The 23,867-nt window shown below is 38.6% G+C and overlaps 1 protein-coding gene across 3 annotated transcripts in view; it reads right to left on the bottom strand.

Annotated features, from left to right (window-relative positions):
- Positions 1 to 23,867, bottom strand: part of UST (uronyl 2-sulfotransferase) — a 158,606-nt gene that overhangs the window by 59,864 nt on the left and 74,875 nt on the right. For all 3 annotated transcript variants that reach the window (XM_086877630.1, XM_086877631.1, XM_086877632.1), the window contains 2 exons: positions 18,692 to 18,771; positions 2,637 to 2,790 (listed from right to left, as the gene is read on the bottom strand). In XM_086877630.1, the coding sequence (XP_086733756.1) occupies positions 2,637 to 2,790; positions 18,692 to 18,771 (234 nt within the window). The remainder of the gene's footprint in view (positions 1 to 2,636; positions 2,791 to 18,691; positions 18,772 to 23,867) is intronic.

Genomic DNA, 23,867 nt, shown 5'->3' with positions numbered 1-23,867 from the left:
ACTGCTATCAACACAAGGCTTCTCAAGTACTCCAGCAATGAGCTCAGGGTCAATCAGCAGTTATGTGTTTTCCTAGCTGTGGATCTGAGGCATGATTGAAGAAGAAAAGTAAAAGCTCATATCCTCCCCCTGCTTTCATGTATCTGCTCATGGTCAGGCACACCTCATCCCAAACAGCTTAGGTTTAATATTGTGATCAATATTGAAACTATTTAATACGCTAAATCTAAGTTTCCTTAAATAGTCCCCCATAAAAAAGAGCAATGTTTCATGGTGAGTTTTGCATTTAAAAAACTATTAGAGAATAATTGCAAAAGCTATGGACCTGCAATGAGGCCACCCATCAGTCCTGTGCTAAAATGGCATACTGGCTCATGCTCAGAGGTAAAACCAGCTTCTTACCTTCTTCACAGCTAGATCTGACAATTGATTTTGCAGATTTCTGAAGCTATGATTCCAAAATCTCCAATACATGAATTTTAAGAAATATACCAGCTAATTTTCTTGCACCACTGAGGAGAAGATTAAAATGCAGGCATGCAATATATGATGTGGTTGGATAGCTCAAGCATTAAAAATGCTCAACATTCAGAATGAGTGGCTTTTGTAAAAATTAATTTCAATGACAAGTGGCCTATATGTTACTGTCACTCTCCTTGAGCAGTGCAAGTGACTGCCAAAGTCTGCCAAGGAGGGCTGAAAAACAGGTTCCAAAAATGTTTCCAGGATTCTAACACTGACTTACCAACAGAGAAAATCAAAATGAAAATGTAAAAATAGTGTTTATGAAGGATGCTAATGGTGCCTCAGATCAACAAACTGCCGTTTGAACAAAATGACTTCTGGCCTCAGTCAGACACTTTTTATTTCTTTATCATTATACCTTTTGTAATGATTTGTGTATGCATAGATATCTGCATATGTACATCAACAATTAACTTCTTAAAGAACATGCTAATTCCCATGAAAATGCAAGGTAATTTCTCTTAGTTTTTAAACCAAGACAACATGAATTTGATCTATTTGTTTCAGTTCTGCTTGAAGTAAAAATTCACTGGCTATATATACATATATCAATCATGTCTTAAGCTGCTCAGTCACTACTGAAATAATACCAGGTTTCACAGACGTAAGAGACACCAATCACTGCACTGCAAATGAGAAGGCACTCCAAGTAAAGTACAGATTCTGCTACTCACTTTGAACATTTCCAAAAAAGAAAATGTAGTAGTGTTATAAAGTTTTGGTAAAAACCCCCACCCCTCATTAATCTCCTCAACCCTCTTGTCTCATTCAGAGATGATGAAGCATGTGCACACAACATCCAAAACCTTCCAGCTCTGCACACCAGGAGATCGACTCAGCCAACATAGGGATCTCTTTGGGATCTCTAGGCAAATGGCAAATAAGAAACCCTTCACAGTTATATCTGTATAGGAGATGTCATTAAATTTCAGGCAATTAGAAAGTTGCACTGATTATTAACCCCTTCAACTACTCATATCTACAAGCTTTTCTGTTCACAGGGTCCTGCATGGCAAACAACAGATGACAAAAGAAATCAAAACAGATCTGTAACACGGAAAAAAAACCCAGCTCTCCTTGGAGTCATCTAACTTCAGCTAGGGCTGAAAGGTGTTGCGTGGCAGTTGTTCAGAGCTGTGTTCTTAATGGCTCATCACACATCTTGTAATCCTGCCTCCTTCAAAACCTCACAAAAGCATCCCCTCTTTTTCCTCCAAAAGCCACAGACATACCTTGTTTTGACATTATGTCTGGCCTGCAACATCTCATAGCAGACCATCAAGCTTTCCTGCCACTGCTGTTTCACTGCAGGTTTCACTCTGCAGGTTCAAGTACGCCTGAAGGCTGAGTCAAATCAAACTGGATCTCCATCAGAGAGAGAGCAAGAAGTAACTCCACCATTTTGCCTTTTTTGAGAGGTGTCTGTTTACATGCAAAGAGATCAATATAAACCAAACTAGCCATCTCTCTAGCTTCTGTGTTTCTTATTTAGCATTCATTCAACACCTACTGCCATGGGAACTTGGTATACAACAAAAGCTGGCAGGTGTTACGACAGTTCAGCAACTGTACAAATTAAAAACTTATTATGAATAGTTTATTCATCATTATTGCCATCATGAACTCAAAAAAAGACAAAAGGCAACAAGACCAAAGAAAGAACTGAGATTAGAGCCCTGGTGTAAATAACATTACAAACAACTTATCAGCAAGAATATTAGAGACTTGAGCTCCCTGAATTGCTCCGTTTCTCAATTTTCCTCTGAGACTGCAGAGTTACAGACACAGTCTGAACCTAAAAATCTGTCTGAACATTCAGAGTGATAAATATAGGCAGAATTATTATATTACTATGCAGTGCAAATGCAACTCAGTGAAAGGACCATAATTCAATAGTGGAAATCTGGAACTTGCTGTCAGCTTATTCAAGCTCAAACTGAATTCTACACAGTAAAGCTAAGCAAACTAAGGACCAGGCAAGAAAACACAGAGATAAAAAACACAAGATAGAAGATGCCTCAGTCTCCCACTTTTCACGCATCCAGTTTGAATAACAGCAGTATGTAACAGTGATGGGAAGTTGGTGATCAAAACTTTTTATTTAAACATACCAGGTATCTTTCCTCCTGCCTCATGTTAGGGGTACGGATCATGTGATTCTGTTCTCCTCTCCAGTCTCCGAAACGTCGAAAAAAATAATTGGATAGGAATCTGTTGACAGGATCTCTAATAATATTGATGTACACGGGCTGATCTCCTCCAAACCTGGTGGGAAGAAAAATGGGTGAATCTCATCACAAGGTTCCATACAGACGCGTATCTATTATTTCTCATCTGAATGCTTTCAAACTACTTCCTACAGAAATTCAGAACTTTTACAAGGTGAGGAGTGAAACTGAGAATCTTACAACCAATTTCTAGACCTTTGTAAATACATGTAAAATCCCTTTAGGATGAACAGTAAATATGGAATCACATTAAGCTATATGCATACTACAAATATTTTAGTTGAAAACCATTTCTTACACTGTATCAATGGTTTTGCTTCTTGAGTTCTCTCCCTGCTGTTTTCAGATGAAGATCCTTCTGCAGATGAGTCAGAGAATGAGCATTTCTTCCTCTCAACACACTTCCTATCTGGGCAGTCATGTCAGAACAGGCACCACCCAGCAGTAACTGCTGTAAGGCAGCCTTGGATCACCTTTGCCTGTACAGTAAGTGTAGTAATGTGCAAAGGATTTTCAGCTTACTTTGAAAGCTTTTTTCCAAAAGCTTCCTCTGGATGAACTGACAGATATGCATGGTATTTCCAATTTTTTATTTTTTGGAACATGTGCAGAATCTTGTCCACTCACCCCGCACCACTGGCTGGATTTGAGGCTATTTCATAGTTACGCAATATTTTATCCCTGTACTGCACTTCATGAACTTTTTTTTTAAAGTCAGTATGAAAGTTCTTGCTTCAAAAAAGAAATTAAGTATCAATCTCAAGTACAAGCAAGTCCAAGGAAAAGGAAAGGGGAACACCAGCTGTGACCAGGCTTGCACATAAGCAAAATGTAGCATAGATATGTGCAACTTAGAGATGAGAAGATAAAACAGAGCAACTTCACCAACTTGAATTTACCCTCTTGTATGTCTCCTCCAGGTGCTAAGGGATAAACATCTTCAGTTCAATAGCTGAGATACCAAAAGAGGAAAGGAGGAAAAAGAAGCTTATGAGGGTCTGTGATTACACTGTATTTTCAGAATGTTAAAATAATGACTGCATATTTTAGATCAGCACACAGCATCAGGAGAGCAGGCCTAACTGGAAGAAAAAAGGGGAAGCTGCTTACATTGTTCCATGGTCAAAATTAAGAAGTGAACATTCATGAAACATACTTATAGACTACAAACTCTGTGAGACAAAGAATAAAACAAAACCTTCCTGGATTGAGAAGTTCATATGATAAATCCAACTTAGAATTTTTGTCATCTAAGAAAAGGGATTATGCTTCTCCCTTCCGTTTCCCCAATTTAGGTGAACAATTCTCACTTAAGCACTAGCCTATGTTTTATTTTTGGGAGCTTGAGGACATAGCATTTAAATGCTATTCTGATGATTTTCTGAGTCACCATTTATATAATTTCTTCTAAAATGTAAAATACTAGATTAAAAAGAGAGAAAAACTGAAGACACCCTTTAAATTAAAAAAACCCTCTCAGTTTCTCCTTATCTTTTGAGGTGATGAATAATTGAATTTGTATAATAATGTATCAGGGCTTCTCATAAATATTAAAGACATAGCAAAATCGTTTAAAATTATGAATTCTAGTAAAAGTCAAGAGAAAAATCTCATAGAGTTTAAACCTGATTTTTATTCTGCATGAGTCCCCAGACTCCTAAAATACAGTCTGCAAAGGCTTGTCTCATGAGTAACTATGCCTATCAGTAATCTCATTGACCTCAGTGTTGCAGGATCACTGCCATAATTTGAAATTGCACAGACAGCATAAATTTTTTAAACAATCCAATTAAAAAGGCATATGCTCCTTGCTTCCTGATTAGTGCACGACCCAGTTTGGACATGGATGTGCAAGTGAAATATCCCAAATTTAGTATCCTGATCCTGAATTCTTCTCTAAGCTTATCTTTGCTGCTTTTAATCTCTATACAGAAATAAAACCTACACTAAAAAAAAACCAAAAACATTTCTGCAAATACCACAGGACAATGTGGGCATAAAGCTTTGACAATACTCACTCAAATAGAAAGCTTTCAGTGGATGCCTTGGCCTGATGGTTTTGAAAACCAAACTTTTCAAGTGAAATTGCTGGAAGTAATAGATTGCATCTAAATTATTGAACACATTATCTTCCTGCTGCTTGATGCAGATAGCAATAATCAAAAGACAGAGGTGAGTGGAGGAGGACAAAGAAAAGTGGAAGCAATAGAGACAGTAAGAAGTGATGACACCAGCAAGTTGTCTTAAGATAAAGACAAAAAGACCACAAGATTCACAGAAGCAAGAGAGAAGGAATGTCCTGCCCCAGGTTTTGTAGAGGATGTTAAATCCATATAAATGTTCATCAGAAGAGTGAAAAACGAAAATCAGACAGCTAATAGCGATCCTGATGGAAACTTTCAATACATATTGTCTTTTCTGAACTAAAAGGATGGGTGAGATTACATAACCAACAATATTCCCAGAACCATCCTTTTGCTGGTGAGGTCGTGTTTCTGAACATGAGAACAGTAAATTCAGGACCAAAAGCCCCGAGAAAAGAGGGCTCATTCATCTCAAGAAGACAGCTGAGACAGAAGGTCACTCTTTCACAAATGCTACAGAGGAGCTTCCATTTCTGAAATGGAGACTGTGCATGCTTCCCACCTCCCCAGACACAGGACAGCTCAAATTTCTGATTTTCTGCATAATGTAACCTGCTGCTATACACCCAGCTGTGGGTTGCTCCACCAGGCAACAAGCAAGGAATTATTAGAAAAATCAAGTCTGTTCTGGTCCTTATTCAAATGTGCATTTTTTTTTTAAACAATTTACAATACTTCAAATTCCAACCATTTGTTTCTATGGACTGTACTCAGAGTCTTCTATGGAAGCTAAGCAGCACTCACATACATAAAAAATCCTAATGGTTAAAAAAAATCAATTACCTTTAGCTATTTAGAGAAGAAAAGGGCAAATCAATGCTCCATTTGTTCAAGTATGTTCAGCATATTTTTAGATATCTATCAATCATAACATATTAAATGCTCTCCAGAGTGAAACTTTCCAGATTAACAACACCCACATGAAAGTGCTCTTGCAAAAAAATAGATATGTGCTCTCATTATACATCACATCACCTTATTTGCTCTCAAACACCTATTGTGAAGGATTCTAAATGGGACATGATATTTTCTAGGCCTAAGTAGCAGACTTACCTTCTCTGAGTGGGACCATGATTGGATCCCACATGATGAAGTTGCAATCAGTGCAATTGGGAAGCGTGGGTCAGGATACCACCACTCCACCAGAACATCGTAAAATGGATACACCAACCCCCACAACACTCTTCCTGTACTTAATGTCTCCTGGTTTATTTTATATATACTAGTAAATCCCATTCATTTTAACTGATCTGTTGTTGAAGGTGTATTTTTGGTGTCCTTATCAAAAAAACTATTTGAAACCTTCAATCAATTATATTTAGGTTAATAATATATTCCCTATGTCTTATATATAATATATATACAACATACAATATATAATATATTCCCTATGCAAGGCAGGTGAGCTTGCCCCTTCACATTTCTGATGAATTGCAATTTTATTATTTACATGACCAAAATCTTTATTTAAAACCATTTACAAACCCCTTGCAAATTAGGAGAAAAAATCAACAAAAGTGATTTGCTTCGCTTTAAAATGGAGACTCTCTTAGTTCCTATTATTTTCCATTTCACTTCAGGAGGCTGCTGCCTTTGCAATCAATACAAAGCTCTTCACACAAGCAGAAGATGCCTTCTTCATCCTTGCAGGCAAAGCACAACTCCTCAGAGAAAAGATGACTCCCAATCTATTCTCTGTAACAACTTTGTCTGCCTCTTACTCTTTTAGCATACACAGTTTTCCCTTAAACAAAAAGGGCAGCTACTAGATATTCAATAAAATGGAAACAAACAAGAACCAACAGCCACATAATATTATTAGGAGAAGGCATATTGTGTCCTTCTTATACAGGAAGCACAGTTTCCTCTTACAGTGCCTTATAACTGAGAATCACAATCTAGAGTAAAATTGCCCAGCCACCTTTACTCATCAATCATGTTAGAGCTCCCTTACCTGCCCGGCAGCACAGCTTAACGGTGAGGTCATGTAAAAGCACTAACACAGAACCTTCACCTTTCTAGGACTTAAATAAGATGCAGTTACTTCAACATTTACCTTCTGAAAAAGGTATTTTGAAATACAAGTTTTTGTACCATCTTGCATCAGCATGAACTTGTGGCAAAGCAATCCCATGCACACAAGGCAGCAGGCACTTCTGATCCTCCTCAAGGATGAGCAGCAAAGAGGAATGGGCTGAGGTACTGCCTGCCTGGGAGTACATGGTACTGCCAGCCCCCATAATCAAGAATTTGTTTATCTTCCTGCTCTTATCTGTACTGCCTCTATTGCAGACTTCACCCTCATGCTGTGGTCATGTTTTCAACCTTTTCTTTAGAACTGGGGGAGCTGATATAGGGCATTTATCTACTGATGCACCTACGCCAGCCACAAGGTTATTTCAGTCATAATAATACTGGCATAGCTGAACTAGTACAAGGACTATGTAGAGCAGACTTCAGTGAAAAACTCTGGCTTCATGAGGCTTTTCTCCTTTCTTGCAGAGTACTAACTAGGCTGCCTCTCCCCAGCTGAACTCAAAGTTATGCCAGTCTGCTTTTTTTGTTATTGCTCTCTAGTTTATCCCAGACAAAAAACAAGCAATGCAGAGAGGTGATGTAATTATCACCCCTGGAAGCATTGAAAAAAACATGTAGATGCAGCCCTCAGAGACATGGTTTAGCTGTGGACTTTGGCAGTGTAGGTTAACAGTTGGACTTGAGGACCTTAACAATCTTTTCCAACCTTGAACTGCCTGCCCTTCAATGGGAGGTGTATGCAGGGATACAAAATGCCCAGTGGTCCAAGGTTAGCAGTAAAATAGTGCACACCCCTCATCAATCACCCTTTCTGGACCTGAGATTTCCACAGTAGAAATTTCATTTTCTGAAGTGATGTGTCTGGGTCATGTCACTGTAAAATTACAACTGAGCCCTCTAGGAATTGTTTAGTAACCTGCCTCAGACCAGTGAATGGCTAAAAGATAACACTGTAAAGCCTTGTATTTCTCTATTTCACTATCCTGTAAATCCACCAGAATATTTTAGACTCTATTTTGTCAGTCATTCATGCATACCAAACAGTGAGGGTTCTTTCTTTACCCTGTACTTTTCATTCTTCTGAGGATATCAAAGTAGTTTAATATTATATAATTCACAATGAACAGCACCAACATGGAAAAGTATCCTGCATGGGTCCCAAGTAAAGGAAATACTAATTATGTTTTCATTTATGTAATGCAAAGTTACAGCTCGAAACAAGTAAGAGAGTAAACACTAACTCTCCATAAAAGACTAACAGCAGCTAAACTCTGCATTAATTAAAATCACCTATTTCCAGACACCCTGTATTTAAGACTTTCTTCCAAAGGTCTGGCTCAGGATCTCTCTGGACCTCTGATTAATGTTTCATTGTAATTCAGAGATGCAAATGTTTTGCATTATATAGAAGAATAGAAAAACTAATTACAAAGTATTACAATAAATTTCCTGCAAATAGTAGAGTAGCTGATACAGCTCTTTGGAAAGTATTAAATCAACAAATATGATAAGTGGAAAAGATTTATTTTCAAAACTGAATGAGACCACAGATTTGGCTGAGGAAGTTACATTCTCATAAAATCTTGGGGCTCAACTTCTCAGGAAGGTTATTATGCAAAGGATGCTGCAATGTACTCAGCACTGCATATGCAGCTTCCTGTATGAACACATTTATCAAGGGGGAGTATGGGTGACTCCAATTGTCCTGTGGAAATGGCTGCTGCAGAGAGCAACTCAATGTTTGGAGTATCCACATGGAAGCTGAAATACAGTAGACTGTATAACAAAAAAATAAATCATTGTAACTATGCAGTATATATTAATTATGCAATCTATAGAGTATAGAAATCAACTTAAGTGAAACTTGTAACATGCCTGTCCTGTCACAGATGTGAAAATCTACCATCAGAGAGGGACTGTGGATATCACTCTACTTGATGCTTTGAACCTGCACAGTTTAAAATAATCTGTGATTCAGAAGCTATGTGCAAAGTGATTATATTTTCAGAAAACAAAGCTGCAAAAAGAGAATAATAAAGAAAGTGGTTTGCTGGTAAAGAGCCACTTGAGCCACCAGGCAAGAAAGACACAAGAAAACACAATTTTGCACGGTAGTATGGCACTGTAGTATGGCAAATGAAACCCAAAGCATCTAGAACTTAAGCAGAGCATATTCATAGGCAAGCAGTAGTTCTGGCAAGGACATGCATACTTCCACATATTATCAGCAGTGTAGGAGACCTTACAGGCCAGAATAATCCTAGTCTCCCTTTTTCTGAGAAGCAGGAGGAGAGAGGAGCAAAGACCTGACAGCACTCATGTGACCATTCACAGAATCAGTTTTCAGAAAAGCAAAGTTATGTGCAGCATCACAAAAACGATGAAAAAAAATTACAAGCCTCCAGCTTGCAAAGAGAATGAAAAAAAAACCAGAGAAGGCTGAGAGTTGACTGCATGTTAGTTGTGTAAGAAATTACACATGAAATTACACTGGTGAAAAATTTGATGAGTCTTTACATAGTGGACAAATGCACTCTGAGATCCAAAGAAAAGGAGTCAATTGGACTTCTCAGAAAAATTAGGAGGAAAAATAACTCCTAATTTACTATCTGAGAGAACAATTCACTATTGAAAGAATGTATCAAGAGCAACAGATTCTCTCTTACTGGTGATTTAGAATCAAGACTTCAGTTTCCTCCCTGAAAGATATAAGTTTTAGGTTTAAACTTATTTATCAAGGGTAAAAAAGCTTCAGAATTACTCAGAATTGTCACTGTCCATCTTTTTGCCTGAAGGCAGGATCAGATATGCAACTGCCACTACCAGCTTCAAAATCCTGAAGTACAATCTCTTCTGTTGCTTTGCTGTCCTTGTTGTTTTAACTTTTTCCTAAATGTCTGATCTAGAACTTGATACAATTCAAGTCCACCGCTTGTGTTATCATTACTCATTAAGAACTGCATAGTTTCTTTATCTCGGCAGAACCTTAAAAAAAAAAATAATTCAGAAGTCTTATGACAGTCCCCTCTTTCCCTGTCTTCTCTATTTGTTTTTCTTTTTCTGTGATGGTAGGTAAATTTTCTGATCATCTTATTCTCTTTTGGAGCCCCTGGACTAATCATTGTGCTTCTTAAATCAAGTTACTTCCAAACTGGTAATCTGCAGTGTGAACGTGAGCATGGAAGCTGAACAACAATAAGAACAAGAGAATTGAGAAGTTATGCCTGACCCCACCTTCAGTAACTAGATTTCAAGCAACAATCTCTATTCTGAGAATATTGTGTTATGAGCTGAACAAAAGATAAAAAGCCCATTATGCAAAGAACACAGGAAAACAATGGGAGTAAATTTTAAATTAAATGATCTTAAAGTCTGTGGAAAAGCTCACTGTAAAGCAATGTTTTTTTTTAAAAATAAACCCCCAAAAACCCCTGCTTAGATCACATAAAGGTCAAACTGCACATAAGATTTGTGCTTAGCCTTCCATCAAGTCACAGTTAAAAAGCATCATTACACACTCACATAATTAAAAAAATGTAGTATAAGAAAGGAAAAAAAATATGTAGGAGGGATTACAGCACCATGTGGCCATTCATGAAATGTGTACTTTACAAGGCAGACCTCACATGATGGTAGAAAGTGTTTCATGATGTGTCAGCAAAAAGTACAGATTATAATGAACACACATAAAGACACAGTGTTAAAGCCATGCATGAGTTTAGCTGACATTTCCCTATTTTTAACAGCTTACCCAGAGGGTAATTTTTTTTGCTACCATATTTTTAATGGCATTTCCCTAAGTGTGTATTTTTTTTTTTTTTAAAGGAGAAAAAAAATCCCACAACATAAAATTACTTTAGTAGATAATCTTAGGCTGCAATCATTGTTTCAAGATGTTGATTCAAGGAGGCATTCAAAGAGCCCAATCCCTCCCACAGCTGAGCTGTATAGTCATTGCAGGCTGAACCAACTACTGCTCTTTGTACAAAGTATACCTGAGCTTGCATTCAAAGGGTCATGGACATTCAGCATCTGGTTGTGCCAGCTCCACACATTTGCTCAACACACTCGTTTCAAATGCTAGTGGTTTCAAATGCTAATGTGGTTAACACATAATAGGCATGTTCTATAAAACATGAACACACTGTGTGGTATTACTTGTTCCAAAGAAAAGAAGAAACAATAACCCTCAAATTACTAAAAAATCTGGGTGTTGTGACAAAAATCACATCACTCTAATACAATGAAAATAGCATCACAGAATCACTCTGGTTTAACTGACATCCAGCATGTCAGTCTATAAAAAAAGTGAAATTCAATTTCCAAATCAACAGACAAAAGATATACATACATAGGTTAAGTCATTGCAAAGCAAGATGTTTATTTGCCAAAAAAAAAATTGTAAATGTATCATCCAACCCTTCCAAATCAACAAGCTAACATGCAAGGCTTCCAAACACAAGCTGCCAGCACAGGCTGTGTTTCAGCTTTCAAACACAAAGCTTATTCACATGACAAAGTTAATTCATCAAGATTTACCTCCTTTTTGTTTGTTAGCTATAGACACATTTTGCAAGAACAGGGGAATAGTGTAACATCAAAGTGCTGTGTTTAAATGTAATTTTTAGAGCTGCTTCTGCCTGAGAAAAACACATAACCAATGACTAACAAAAAAGTTCAGCAACATTCAGAAATCAAGTTTTGTTTTGGGCTTATCCAGATTGAATTTCTCTGTCCATCCCTGCCTTCATGTAGCATGTGATGACTCGTGGGTCAGAATTCAGGTCAGAATTCAGTTGAAGGAAAATCGCCAACCTGACCAGCACTGCTTCATGTAACACTGTCAGCTCAATTTATTAATTTTTATTAGTTAGTGTTGGCCATTGTATCTGAGCAAAAAAAGTAATAAAAAAAAATAAAATTCAGCAATGCTGATACAGACTGTCTACCAAAAAAGGCTTGTTTCAAGAAAAACAAGAACTTTACACATGAATTCTGCTAATGAAAAACAGAAAACTGGAAATATTTCTTATGTTGATTCTAGGGACTAAATGCAAGCTTCTTCCCAAGCAGAAGACCCAACAGATCTTTCTCTCCTCCTCCAAAGCTCCCACACCTTTCACATTGAGCAAGGACACAACAGAGCTGGGGCTGGCATCCAAGCAGGGCACAGGGAGGTGACTGCTGGCTGTGGCCCAGCAGGTAAGTCCACCAACTCTATTTTGCATGGCTTTCCCTTCAGCAGATGTACCTGCAGTGTGGCTGCCTCAGAGTCCTCTAGTGACCTCTCAATGTGATTTCCAAGTGGCTAACATATTCAGAAATTATTTAGGAATTCAGGAAGGAGAGGATGAAAAGACAAGCAGAACACCTAGAACTCCTGCATGGCTCTTATTTCTTTAAAAACTGACTCCAAAGGTGAAGTGTTGTCCCCTCCTCTAAAGCACATGCACACATATGCTAAATACACACCTAAGATCTTAAAAACTGCAGCTGAAAGGAAAAAGAGGGCAGCAGCCTGACAGCACAGAAAGGAGGACTCCTGACACAGTAGTGATGGGTGATAATTCATCCTGGCTCTGAACAAATGAGATACAATGAACTGAATTATAAGGGCTAATTAAACTGTAAAATTAAATAAATTAAATAAAATCAGTACTTTATCTTTGCATCTTCTTAACATATCATAGGAAATTTTAAAGGAGCTAATTCCTCTGTGGCCTATAACTGCAAAAACTAAAGAATTCATGGCACCAGTGAGACATGTTTCACTTTCTGTTTTAATGCTTCTCCCTCCTCTGACTTCATCCTGCCCTGATCAGCCAGCCTTCAAACAAGCAAAACTCACCAGTCACTGACAGAGGCATGTCATTAGGTTTTTACACACTCACCTGCAACATTCACTTACCCCAAGACAGGAAGGAATGCCCAAGCTCCCTGCTCTGCCAGGACTGGGGTCCATAAGCACATGGCCAGAGGATAACAGTTTGATGTTAGAAAGAGACACGCTGCCTTCCCGTGACCAAAACAGAAGTTGTGCAATTCTCCACATCCCTGACTCATGTTTACCCAAAACTATGGCCTTGCTACTCGTCTATGAATTTCTGCAAATGTTCTTCCCACTTCTCTGAAATCTGTGACACTTGGAGCACCAAGTGTCTTGAGTCACTGCCCAGTGACTGTTACAGTTAATTCAGCAGATTACTGAGAAATCAAGGGGGGCTTCTCCCCAAACTTGAAGCTTCTTCCTCATTCATTTTTTTCTCAGACTAAATGGATGACAACAGGCATGTATGATAAAGCACAGAAAACAAATTGCAGCTGTTCTGAAATAGCCTTTTATTTCTCTGCAGGTTATTCCACTTCCTCACAGCTTCTGCACTCCAACACTGTAGCAGGCTGTACTGTCTGGATCTACCAGCAACACCTGGAATCTCAGTGAATATACCAACATAAAAATCTTTACCTGCTTAGGTACATTATTTAATAGTTGCTCTTGATTAACACTTTGGGTGTTTTTTCCCAGCAACATTAGTATATAAACTTCAAATCAGAAAAAGACAGTAAAAACCCCAAACCCACAAAAAAAAAAGCACCACCTTCTACAAAAGACACAGTCTTGAAATGGACTGGATGGAGTAGCCATGCTTCAGAAGCATGGGGTCATCTCCTAAAGCTAGCCATAACTGCACTGGATAGACTGGGAACAGAAACTGCAAAACACTTTGAATAAAAGCCTTCTCTGTGACAAGGGCTATGTAAAAATTCACTAACATGAAAGAAGAACAAGAAAGTTTTCTATCTTCTGTTTGAAGCTTGAATTAATTAGAGTTATGTCTGTAAAAATTCACATAAGATTTGCTTTCATGTCTCCTTTTAAGATTTATCTTTTTGTCTGCCCCTTTGCACTACTTCAGATTGAGAAAAGATAGTACTGAATCAAAAGATGAAGTTGCAGAAGAGTAAAGGGGGATTCATTTACTCAGCTGAACCAACAGGCACTCTTAAAAAACTGTTCAAGAATGAGGGGAAAATGGCCTTGGCAAGCATTCAGGACAGGATGAGATTTTCAAGGTTTTAGAACTTTGTTCAGAAAAATGCATGTACTCAAACTCATCACTGAAGGCTTAGCTCACTTCCACTGGAGATTTATTCTGGAAAGAAGATACAGCCTTTTTTTGTTTTCACTTGGAAACAATCATAAGTAAATGCTGTGATGCTTTTCTGAATAATCAGAAAGTCTTAAATGCTGTCAGGTTTATAAAAAAACAAAACAAACAAGCTTATTGTTTTACTACTGTTTGGGAAGCAGAGAAGCATCAACAAGGATGAGGAAAAGGCTGAGGCATTTAATGCTTCCTTTGCCTCAGGCTTTAATAAAAAGACTAGTCATTTTTGGGGCACCCTGCCCCAAGCTGGAAGACAGAGACAGGGAGCAGAAAGAAGTCCCCTTAATTCAAGAGGAAATGGTCAGTGAGCAGCTACACCTGTCAGCTACACACAAGTTTATTGGTCCAGATGGGATCCACCCAAGGGTACAGAAGGAGATGGAAGAAGTGCTCACTGAGCAACCTTCCATCCCTTACCAACAGTATTGGATAAGCAGGGAGGTCTCTGTTATTGCAAGTTAGCAAACGTGAGGCCCATCTACAAGAAGGGCTGTAAGGAGACTCCTGGGAAGCACAGGCCCATCAGCCTGCTTGACATCAGGGCCAGGGAAGGTTGTAGAACAGATGATCCTGAGTCCCACCACGTGGCACGTGCACAACCACCATGGGACCAGGCCCAGACACCTTGGGTTTGTGTAAGGCAGGTCCTGCTTAGCCAACCTGACTTACTCCTACAACAAGATGACCTGCTCAGTGGATGAGGGCAAGGCTGTGGATGTTGTCTGTCTGGACTTCAGCAAAGCCTGTGACAGTCGCCTACAGCATTCTCCCAGACAAACTGGCTGCTCGTGGCTTGGATGGCTGCACTGTTTGCTGGGTGAAAAGCTGGGCAGCTGAGCCCAGGAATGGTGGTGAGTGGAGTTAACTCCCGCTGGCAGCCAGTCACATGTGGTGTTACCCAGGACTCAGGATGGGGCCTGTTCTGTTTAATAGCTTTAATAATGATCTGGATGAGGGGACCAAGTGCACCCTCGGACAACACCAAGCTGGGCAGGAGAGTTGATCTGCTGGAGGGTAGAAAGGCTCTGCAGAGGGGTCTGGGCAGGCTGGATTGATGGACAATTGAAAAAGGCTCAACAAGACCTGGTGCTGGGTCCTGCACTTGTGTCACAACAACCCCAAGCAGCACTATAGGCTGGGGGCAGAGTAGCTGGAAAGCTGCTTGGTAGAAAAGGACCTGGGGGTGCTGGCCAGCAACCACCAAACATGAGCCAGCTGTGCCCAGATGGCCAAGGCCAGAAGCATCCTGGCCTGGATCAGCAATAGTGTGGCCAGCCAGACAAGGGCTGTGATCTTCTCCTCTATCCAGCACAGGTGAGGTCACACCTCAGTTCAGTTTTGGGCCTCTCACTACAAGAAGGACACTGAAATGCTGGAGTGTGTCCAGAGAAAGGCAGCAAAGCTGGTGAAGGGTCTAGACAATAAGTCATATGAGAAGTGGCTGAAGGAGCTGGGGCTGTTTAACCTGGAGAAAATGAGGTTCACGGAAAACTTTACTGCTCTCTACAAGTAAGAAAAGAGGTTCATAGCCAGGTGGGGATTGGTCTCTTCTGCCAAGTAAGAAGTGACCAGGCAAGAGGAAACAGCCTCCAGTTGCACCAGGGAGGTTTAGACTGGACGTTCAGACAAGTATTTTTCATATACAAGTATATTTCAAAAGGCTGTCAGGCGTTGGGACAGGCTTGCTGGGGAGTGATTGAGTCCACATCTCCGGAGGTGTTTAAAAAGACATGTAGATGCGGCACTCAGGGACATGGTTTAGTGGCAGATTTGGCAGTGCTGTGTTGACAATTTGACTTGATGATCTTAAGGATCTTTTCCACCCTAAATGATTCTACATCTCTATTTCAAGCCAAAGCAAATCAGATTCACATTTTTCATGACACTGGTTACATTTTCTCTGCTTCACTGGTACCTTGGTGACATGCTCTGAAGAGCTAACACAATCCCCACACTCAAGCAGAGAGATGCAAGGCAAGCAGAGGAGACTTCTTTTGTTCCAAATGTAACCTACCAGAAGAGTAGCAAAGTAGCTAACTTTGCTACTAACTCCTACCTGTCTGCCAGCTCAAAATACGCAGGAGGAAGGAGAACAAATTGTTTCTTATCCCTTCATGTGAACAAAAGCTTGGTTTCAAAGGTATAAAATGCCAGACAAGAGAAGTGAGTCACTGGACTGATGACCAAAATGGCTGCTCCTGCAAAAATTCACAGATTCCAGTAACAGCTCTGCTGCAATGGCACGTAGAAAGCCTCGTGCCTTTTCCTGGGAGGGAGCAGGAAGTTTCACCAAAATAGGATTCTTTAATCTTCAAGCTGATCTTTGAGCCTTTCATGAACCTAGAGCTGACCTAAACCTGCGGTCAGGAGTCAACTGTTGTCTCCTACCCATCCCTGTGCATCTGTCCTGCTCCCCACTGTGCTGGGTGCTCATGCCAAGCTATTGTCTGGAGGTCTTCAGCTGTCAGACAGAAAGCACCACATCATTATTCTGAACCCCATTCTTTTAGTCTGAGGAGTTTTGCATAACTTTTATGTTGAGCTGGCAGAAAAGCTGGGGCAAACTGGAAGAACAGTATTCCATAGACAATCTGAGTCCAGCTAACCAATACAGATAAGAAGGATTCTATAAATTAATAGTTTAAAGAAATCAAGTAAAACTAGAACACTTTCTTAATATTGTAACATTTATGATGTGTATTTAAATCACATCCCAAAATATTTATAAACGGAATATTTGACAACCCATTTCCTAATGAAATCAGTTTTAAAAAAATCAGCTTAGAATTAAATAACTGAGAAAATATAAAACATGCTACTTCACTATTAAGTATAACACTGCTAATAAATTTTGAAACTAGGGACTAAAACTTTCAGAAATGTTTAATTTATCAGAAAACAAAGAAATGCTGAACACCAGCAAGCAATGTTGCTGCAATTCAGTGCTGTCTGATTTAGAAGACTCATCAGCCTTTTCACTACTTTACACCTACTAGTTAAACCAAGGATACTCTCAATAAAAGATATGTTTTCAGGTTTGCAAGGAAAAAACAAAAGAAACTACAAATAATTTTATACATCTTACATAACTGTTCTGTATTTTTTTCAGATTTGTATTGTAAGAAAAATTAAATACAATGTAGATACATCATGTATACACTGCAGAAGAAACATGGTACCTTTGTGGCAAGGATGTACCACTTCATAGGTACAGAAATTTCATTTCTGTACATCATTTCATAGGTACAGAAAATGGGATCCATAGGCAGGAGTAAGAGGTTAAGATTGTTGATCTTTTTCTCTCATACCTAAGTTGAGTACCATCTCTGAAAAATCAGTCTATTCAGGAAACATTCCTTTGACCCTGATGTGTGACTACTCTTGATCTTGCAGTTTGGAAGAAGAAAGAGATAATTTACCAAAAGTGTGAAGTCCTAATGATTTTTATTTTTTAAAGATACTACATTAGAAATGGAACTCTCAAGGAATCACAAAAGAGAACACAGAAGATCAAAATTTTGTTACACTCTTCTTGTTTCCATGTAAACAAATCGTGCCCATAGTTCAATTTTATATCAAGTGAATTTCCAATTGCTCAAAATATTTTATTTTCTAAGAAAATAAAACTAAACACACCCCTCCCCCAATTTTATAATTTCTTACTATCATGTCTATAGAAGCCTGAAGCCATGCACTCACACTACCATACAAACAAAATGCTGTGTATTTAGACAAGCTCTTGCAAAGATCTGCAGTACATTCATAATCCTACAGAATTTTTTTAAATCTAAATGCAAGAATCCAATCTGATGGCACAGATATCATGGTTCCTGAATATCATTTCCAGATTAAATTCACAGCCTGGGCAATAACCATCTACAGTCAGCTTTAACCTCTGTATCCCAGCTAAATGTTAACTGGCATCACTCATTCAAGTCCTTCCAAAAATTCCTTAGAAGTTTCATCCAAATTCAATTTTCTTCACATTCTGTGCTATAAAAGTCTCTAGAGCCTTGCTGCATACTTTTAAATATCTGCCAGAAGAAACTGCACTCCCATGATACAAAGCATAATCTGTTTGCATGGTTTAAAAATACTTCCATAGCCTGTGGAATGGGGGCTATTTTGTCAGAACAAAATTAAATTGGTTATATTGGTAAAGAGTTATTCCAGGTACCAAATTAATGAACTCAGTGAAGTTTTCAATCTCCTTTTAGTGTCTGGCTATACTCAGATGAAATGTTAACAGAAGTATTCTGCCACTTTTGAAACACAAGTGCACAATTTAAAGACCTAAGCTACCATCTCTTGCATGTTGACTGGAAACATTGTAAATCACAATCATCTCAAGAGGCAAAGGCATATAATAGCATCTTGGCTTTTCACAAACATATTGTACATAATTATGCTACAGAAAAGTGAGTGTGGGGGGAAAAAACCACTACTTCAGAATGTGAATTCTAGTGCCAGAAGGAAGGGGGAAAAAAGTGCATGGTATTGTTTATGAGAAAAAGAGGGAAAGTGTTCTATGCATTACAATTAATAGAACTCAGAGAAAAATATTTTTGACAAAAAAAAAATGCCTTACCTTGAAAAGTTGAGGAAATGAACATGTCTAGTGAATAAATAGGGCTGCTCAGCAGTGCTTATGTTTTTAATCAATTCCATCTAAAAAGAATTAACAAATCAAATTTTCCACGTTACATCAATGCACAATTTGAGACAAACATAAAACTTTCAAACAATATATGATGATATAATTTTCAAGTTTGAATCACTCAGGACCTCCTTCCCCACTATCCCTCCCGAATACTGTCATCAAGATAGCATAATTAATATTTTATGTCTAAGCAAGAAAGGTTGAGCTGCAGACACCATTCTGCTACCATGGAGCTTAGGTACTTCCAAAATACTTCCAGAAGTGGGTATCAGTTTAAAGAAAGGCATAAACTAAAGGAAAAATCTAAACTCTTTCTAAATCTGCAAGAGCTTTCCAAATGGCAGCTGCCCTATGAAGACACTAGCTCTATTCACCCCAATGCCAAAAATGTAAAATGTCTGCAACTGTAGCAGAAAGTGGGAGCTGGGCCAATGGCCATTTCTGTGTAACAATAAATGCTGCCAGCACAGCCAAGACACCAACTGATTTGCTTGTTTAAATATAGAAATTGGGGCTTGCAATTGCTTTTCCTATTACAACAAGTTAGGAGTATAAATTAAATAAGCACTTTTGGAAAGATGCTGCTGAATTCCAGTTCAGGCCCATTCATAAAATGTTAATTTTTTTAAAAAATAAAAAAATAATTCGAATTTTCAGACTATTAAAATAGAATTATGTAAACAATACCATGGATATGATCATCTATTTTGTGTCAGCTGAGCACTAGCTATGATTTATAGGAAACTGGAAGTGTCTAGTGAAGCATCATGCAAGAGAGTCAATGTCTCTGTTAATTTTACTTCCTTCTTACTAACTTCCTAAGATTTATTTTTCAGTTTTCTGTTCTGTGTTCAAACACAGGCTATGTTATGGACACTGAACATAAATGACTTGAAATGACAGGTTTATTGATTTTACAAACTGGGTAGTGGAAAGCAATTCATACACTGGGAAAAAAAAGAGGTAAGTCCGTGAACCATATGTTCTGATTTGAATCATATTAATTTATGCACTAAATTTTAACACCATTAAGGAGACATTAATTTAAAAATTTATTTTTTAAAACTTGAATGCTACAGTTGACATAAATAAAATAAGCAAAAACATGGAGTCCAGCCTGTTGTGTGGTCAAAATAAAGTGACTGGCATGTGTGGAATTACTAGCAGCAAAAAGAGCATGGTAAAACATTCTGCCTTTGCCACAGCAAATGCTGAACCATAGAGACAGCAGTTGCCAAATTTTTTCCCTTTCTAATGTCCAGTTTCAACAGACTGATATTTTGCCATGGTTTTTATAATGTGGCATCTTACTGCTTCTTATCCATCTTGCATCCTCTACTTTTTCCCAGTGCACATAACCTGCCTTCTTCTTTCAGCTAACACAAGCTACAGCCATTTAACTGCTGGGAATGAATAAAGAACTGCACACACTTACAGACTTTCTTTACTTTCCCTTTGTCTTCAACAATTCTATACACATACATGTATGAGAACTACTGAAGCAAACAGTTCAGCTTGTTCCATCTTCTCAGGATGGACCTTTTCCTGTCCATCAGGAGTACAAGGAAGGAATTGAACACATCAAGGAATATTAGGTACAGAACCTAATATACATCATGGCGTAATAGCATATTAGGTTTGAGAAAGTATAGCAAGGTATGTTACATTTGAAAAAGGCTGTAAACCCAAAGAAATGGAACATAAGATCACTGAAAGAAAGACAGTATAAAGGGAAAAGAGATACAAGAGAATACGGAAAAAAGATGTGCAGTTAAAAAATAAATAAATTAAAAACAAAGGAAGGAAACGGCATCCCTTACTTATGTAGTCCAATTTGGAGTCTGGACTGCTTGATTCAAGCACAAACAGGTCTTTGCACAGCTTCTTCAATACAATATAAATGCATTGGGCAAGAAATTCATAAACCTGAAGAGCAAAGCTTGTCCAGATCAGAATTAGAAGGCCCAGGAAGCTTTCTAACACTTAGCACAAATGAACTGAATATTGTTTTTTCATGCTCTGAAGAGACAAAGGCTTTCCTAGCAAACAAAGGTGTTGACAGTTCTTTAGAACTGACAAGTCACTCTGCCAAAAAATTATATTCTTCATTCACCTTGCAGAATCACAGTAGAAGATCCTGTACCAGATAGAAGTCTGTGTATCAGATGTCTCAAATTGGATTCTGTGGTAGACAACATGCTACTTCTTTTTTTTTTTTTTTTTTTTTTTTTTACTGAGATGAGTTACAGAAGAAGTGAAATTCTCAGAACTGTATGAAGTCTCAGGTTATATTTTGCATTTTACTTGTGTTGCTCTATCTGCATGAAGTAAGGAAGGAAGATGGCAGAAGGAAGTTACTGATCTGGTAAAAACTGTTCATGGCTCCACGGTCATCACTGTAATTCCTTCTTGGAATAAATGAAAAAAAATCTTACTAGAGTATAAATATGGAGATACAAAGATACTATCCCCATACAAAGTAACCCCACTAAATCTAAAAGCACAGGCAGCTCCAGTAGAATACTGCTAGATAAACTTAGCTGGGTGTATATGTGAGTGTTACAAAGCACCACACGTGCTTCCCTTGGTTCACAGCTGTCCCCAGGGCTGTCCCAAAATTGCTATCAGGAGGCAGATTCACATCACAGCACTGCCACGTCTCTCACTCCATTTCACCTGATATCAGAGTCCCATGAACCTGCTGCTGGACAATCACAAGCACCTCAGCTTCAGCAGCAAAGGGAGGCTGGAAAGATCCACACAGTGCAGGACAGCATCTGGCTCCTGGCTTTTTTTTTCATCTCTTGCTACCAGACTCAATCTCTTGACTAAGACAACAGCTGGCTTCAAAGCAGAAACAGAATTTTGTTCTGAGTTAGAGTACCTTCATATTTAGACACTTAATGATCAGCAACTGGACTTGTAAGCAGATGTGGATAAAGCTACAGTGTGCACAAGAACAAACAAGCAAAATCCATTCTTCTAAAAACCATGCCAAAAGGGTAAGTAAGGCTCAACTGAAATGACACACAGATGTCAGGAGGGAAAAATAAGTAACTGTAATGGCTCATGGCCACATGCAAATTGTGGCCATATTTCCCATGGGCCTCTCCCTCTCACATCATGCTGTCCTGAACTGATTTCAGTCTAACAACCCAAATGCATTGCTCAGAAAGACATAGTGATCCCTCCTTCCTTCTATGTTAAAGACTATCTTAAAGAAAAAAAAGCACAACAAAAAGAAAAATCATCCAGTGTCTCCCTGAAGAGTAAGTTGGGTTGGTTAGTTTTGTTTGTTAAGATTTTGTTGGTTCGTATGTTTGTTTCTATAAGATGAAACAAGAAAGAAAATAAGATGTAGAGGACCCACAGAGAGCAGAGGATGAGGGCTAAAGAAAACAAGTACTTTTGTATGGAATGAGTGATGAAGGAGAATGACATACAAGTACAGATGGTTGTTTCATCCTAAGTTTGAAAAGAAGTAAAAAGGTGCAAGCAGCAGAAGATAAACAATCCTGGCAAACTCTGCTAGGGAAGAGATGAGCCAGAACACATCCATGGTTGGAGGGAGAAGCTGTAGAAGTATTTTGAGAAATATGAAAGAAGCATGTACCTGCTAGGATTAGGGCCCATAAAGAGCTATTTATCTCTCTCACTACTGCCCAGAGCTCTTCTGCAGGAATTAGGCAGCTTTAGTGAAGCATTGCTGAAAAATACACTGATTTCCTCTTGAAATTAACTTGCAGTGGGCTGGTGCTGCACTGCAAATAACACTCCAGCAGATGGCACCGTGAAATGACGCCAGGAGGGCTGGATGGGGCCCTCCCTGAGAGGGGAGAAACGTGGGGCATGGATTTTCTCTAGCCACAGCATTGTTCCTGCACAAAAACTCAACTCTGGCCTTTGAGAAGGTCATCTTTCTCCCTTCTGGAGACGGCTAGTCCAGTCCCCGTGCTGACCACCCAGAGCAGCCCTGCTTTGTCAGAGGTTTGCAAGAAGTAAATTTTATTTGGAATAAAATGAAATAATCAGGTAACAATCCCACCTGAACAACAGCCTAAATGTTACAATTTTTTTTACGATGCTGCATTTCAGTGTGAGAATCCAAGGTCAAAATGTATAAAAATGGTGAGGCAAGCGGGATTTTCCAAATGCGGTCTTGCATGATCACACTATGGTCTCCACTATTATTGACATGAAAAGGACAAAAAAAATCAACCTCTGTGTATATTTCTTGTATGCTCTTTATGCTCTTCCACTGCTTTCAGTCTCTACTGAAGGCACGTAGTGCTCAGGAGGCACAAGTACCTACAATAATTTTGGTATATCACTTTCATCTCAGTACTCATTTCCATAAACAGCCAACTCCCAGGAATGAGACAAGATCTTCATTTTCAGCTCTCAAAAGTTTGGAACTGTTTCAAGAATTTCTTCACCTCCCCAAGCTGGTATGACCAATTTTCTGTCTTTAAAAGCATTTAAGAAAAATTAGTGATGGATTTTTAGTGCACTGGAATTACACGAAATTGGCTGCACAACCATAATGATGGGTGGTAGAAGGAAACAATTTGAGGATAAACTACCAATTACTCTTGAATGTGACTGGCATTTCTATACCTATAAGCATACTCATTCTTACTTCCCCGAATGCAATAAAACGGAAGTGTAGGACAAAGAGAGGGTAGGGGAAGAGTTAATTTCGAGTTTGAGTGGCATTTTAAAGTCACGGCAATTAGATTGATATTATGTGTTATTTCCTGTATTTAATTTACTTGAAAATATTATAGCAAATGGAAAGCCATATATTAATACATCTGTTTCCAGAACTTACTCCCATATGCCCACAGATGTTCAGAGGCTGCACTTCTAATTGCTGGCAGACACACATAATTTGGGAAAATTTCTTAGTAGGAAGGAGACTGGAAAAGGCAATGAGAATATGGATTCCAATTATGTGCAATCCCCACAGTCATTAAAAACACCTACATGCTTAACTTTATTTAACAACAGCAGACTGCATAAGCTAAATATTTACAGCGAGGTCGTGGCTGGATCAGGGCTCTAACCAAACACAGGACAGAGAAATGAGCAAAGAAGGAAAGAC

This window comes from Cyanistes caeruleus, chromosome 2, assembly GCF_971803275.1.
Source record: "Cyanistes caeruleus chromosome 2, bCyaCae1.hap1.1, whole genome shotgun sequence".
Taxonomy (NCBI): Eukaryota; Metazoa; Chordata; class Aves; order Passeriformes; family Paridae; genus Cyanistes; species Cyanistes caeruleus.
Note: the sequence above shows the minus strand (reverse complement) of the source record. Positions and strands in the feature narration are given on the sequence as shown.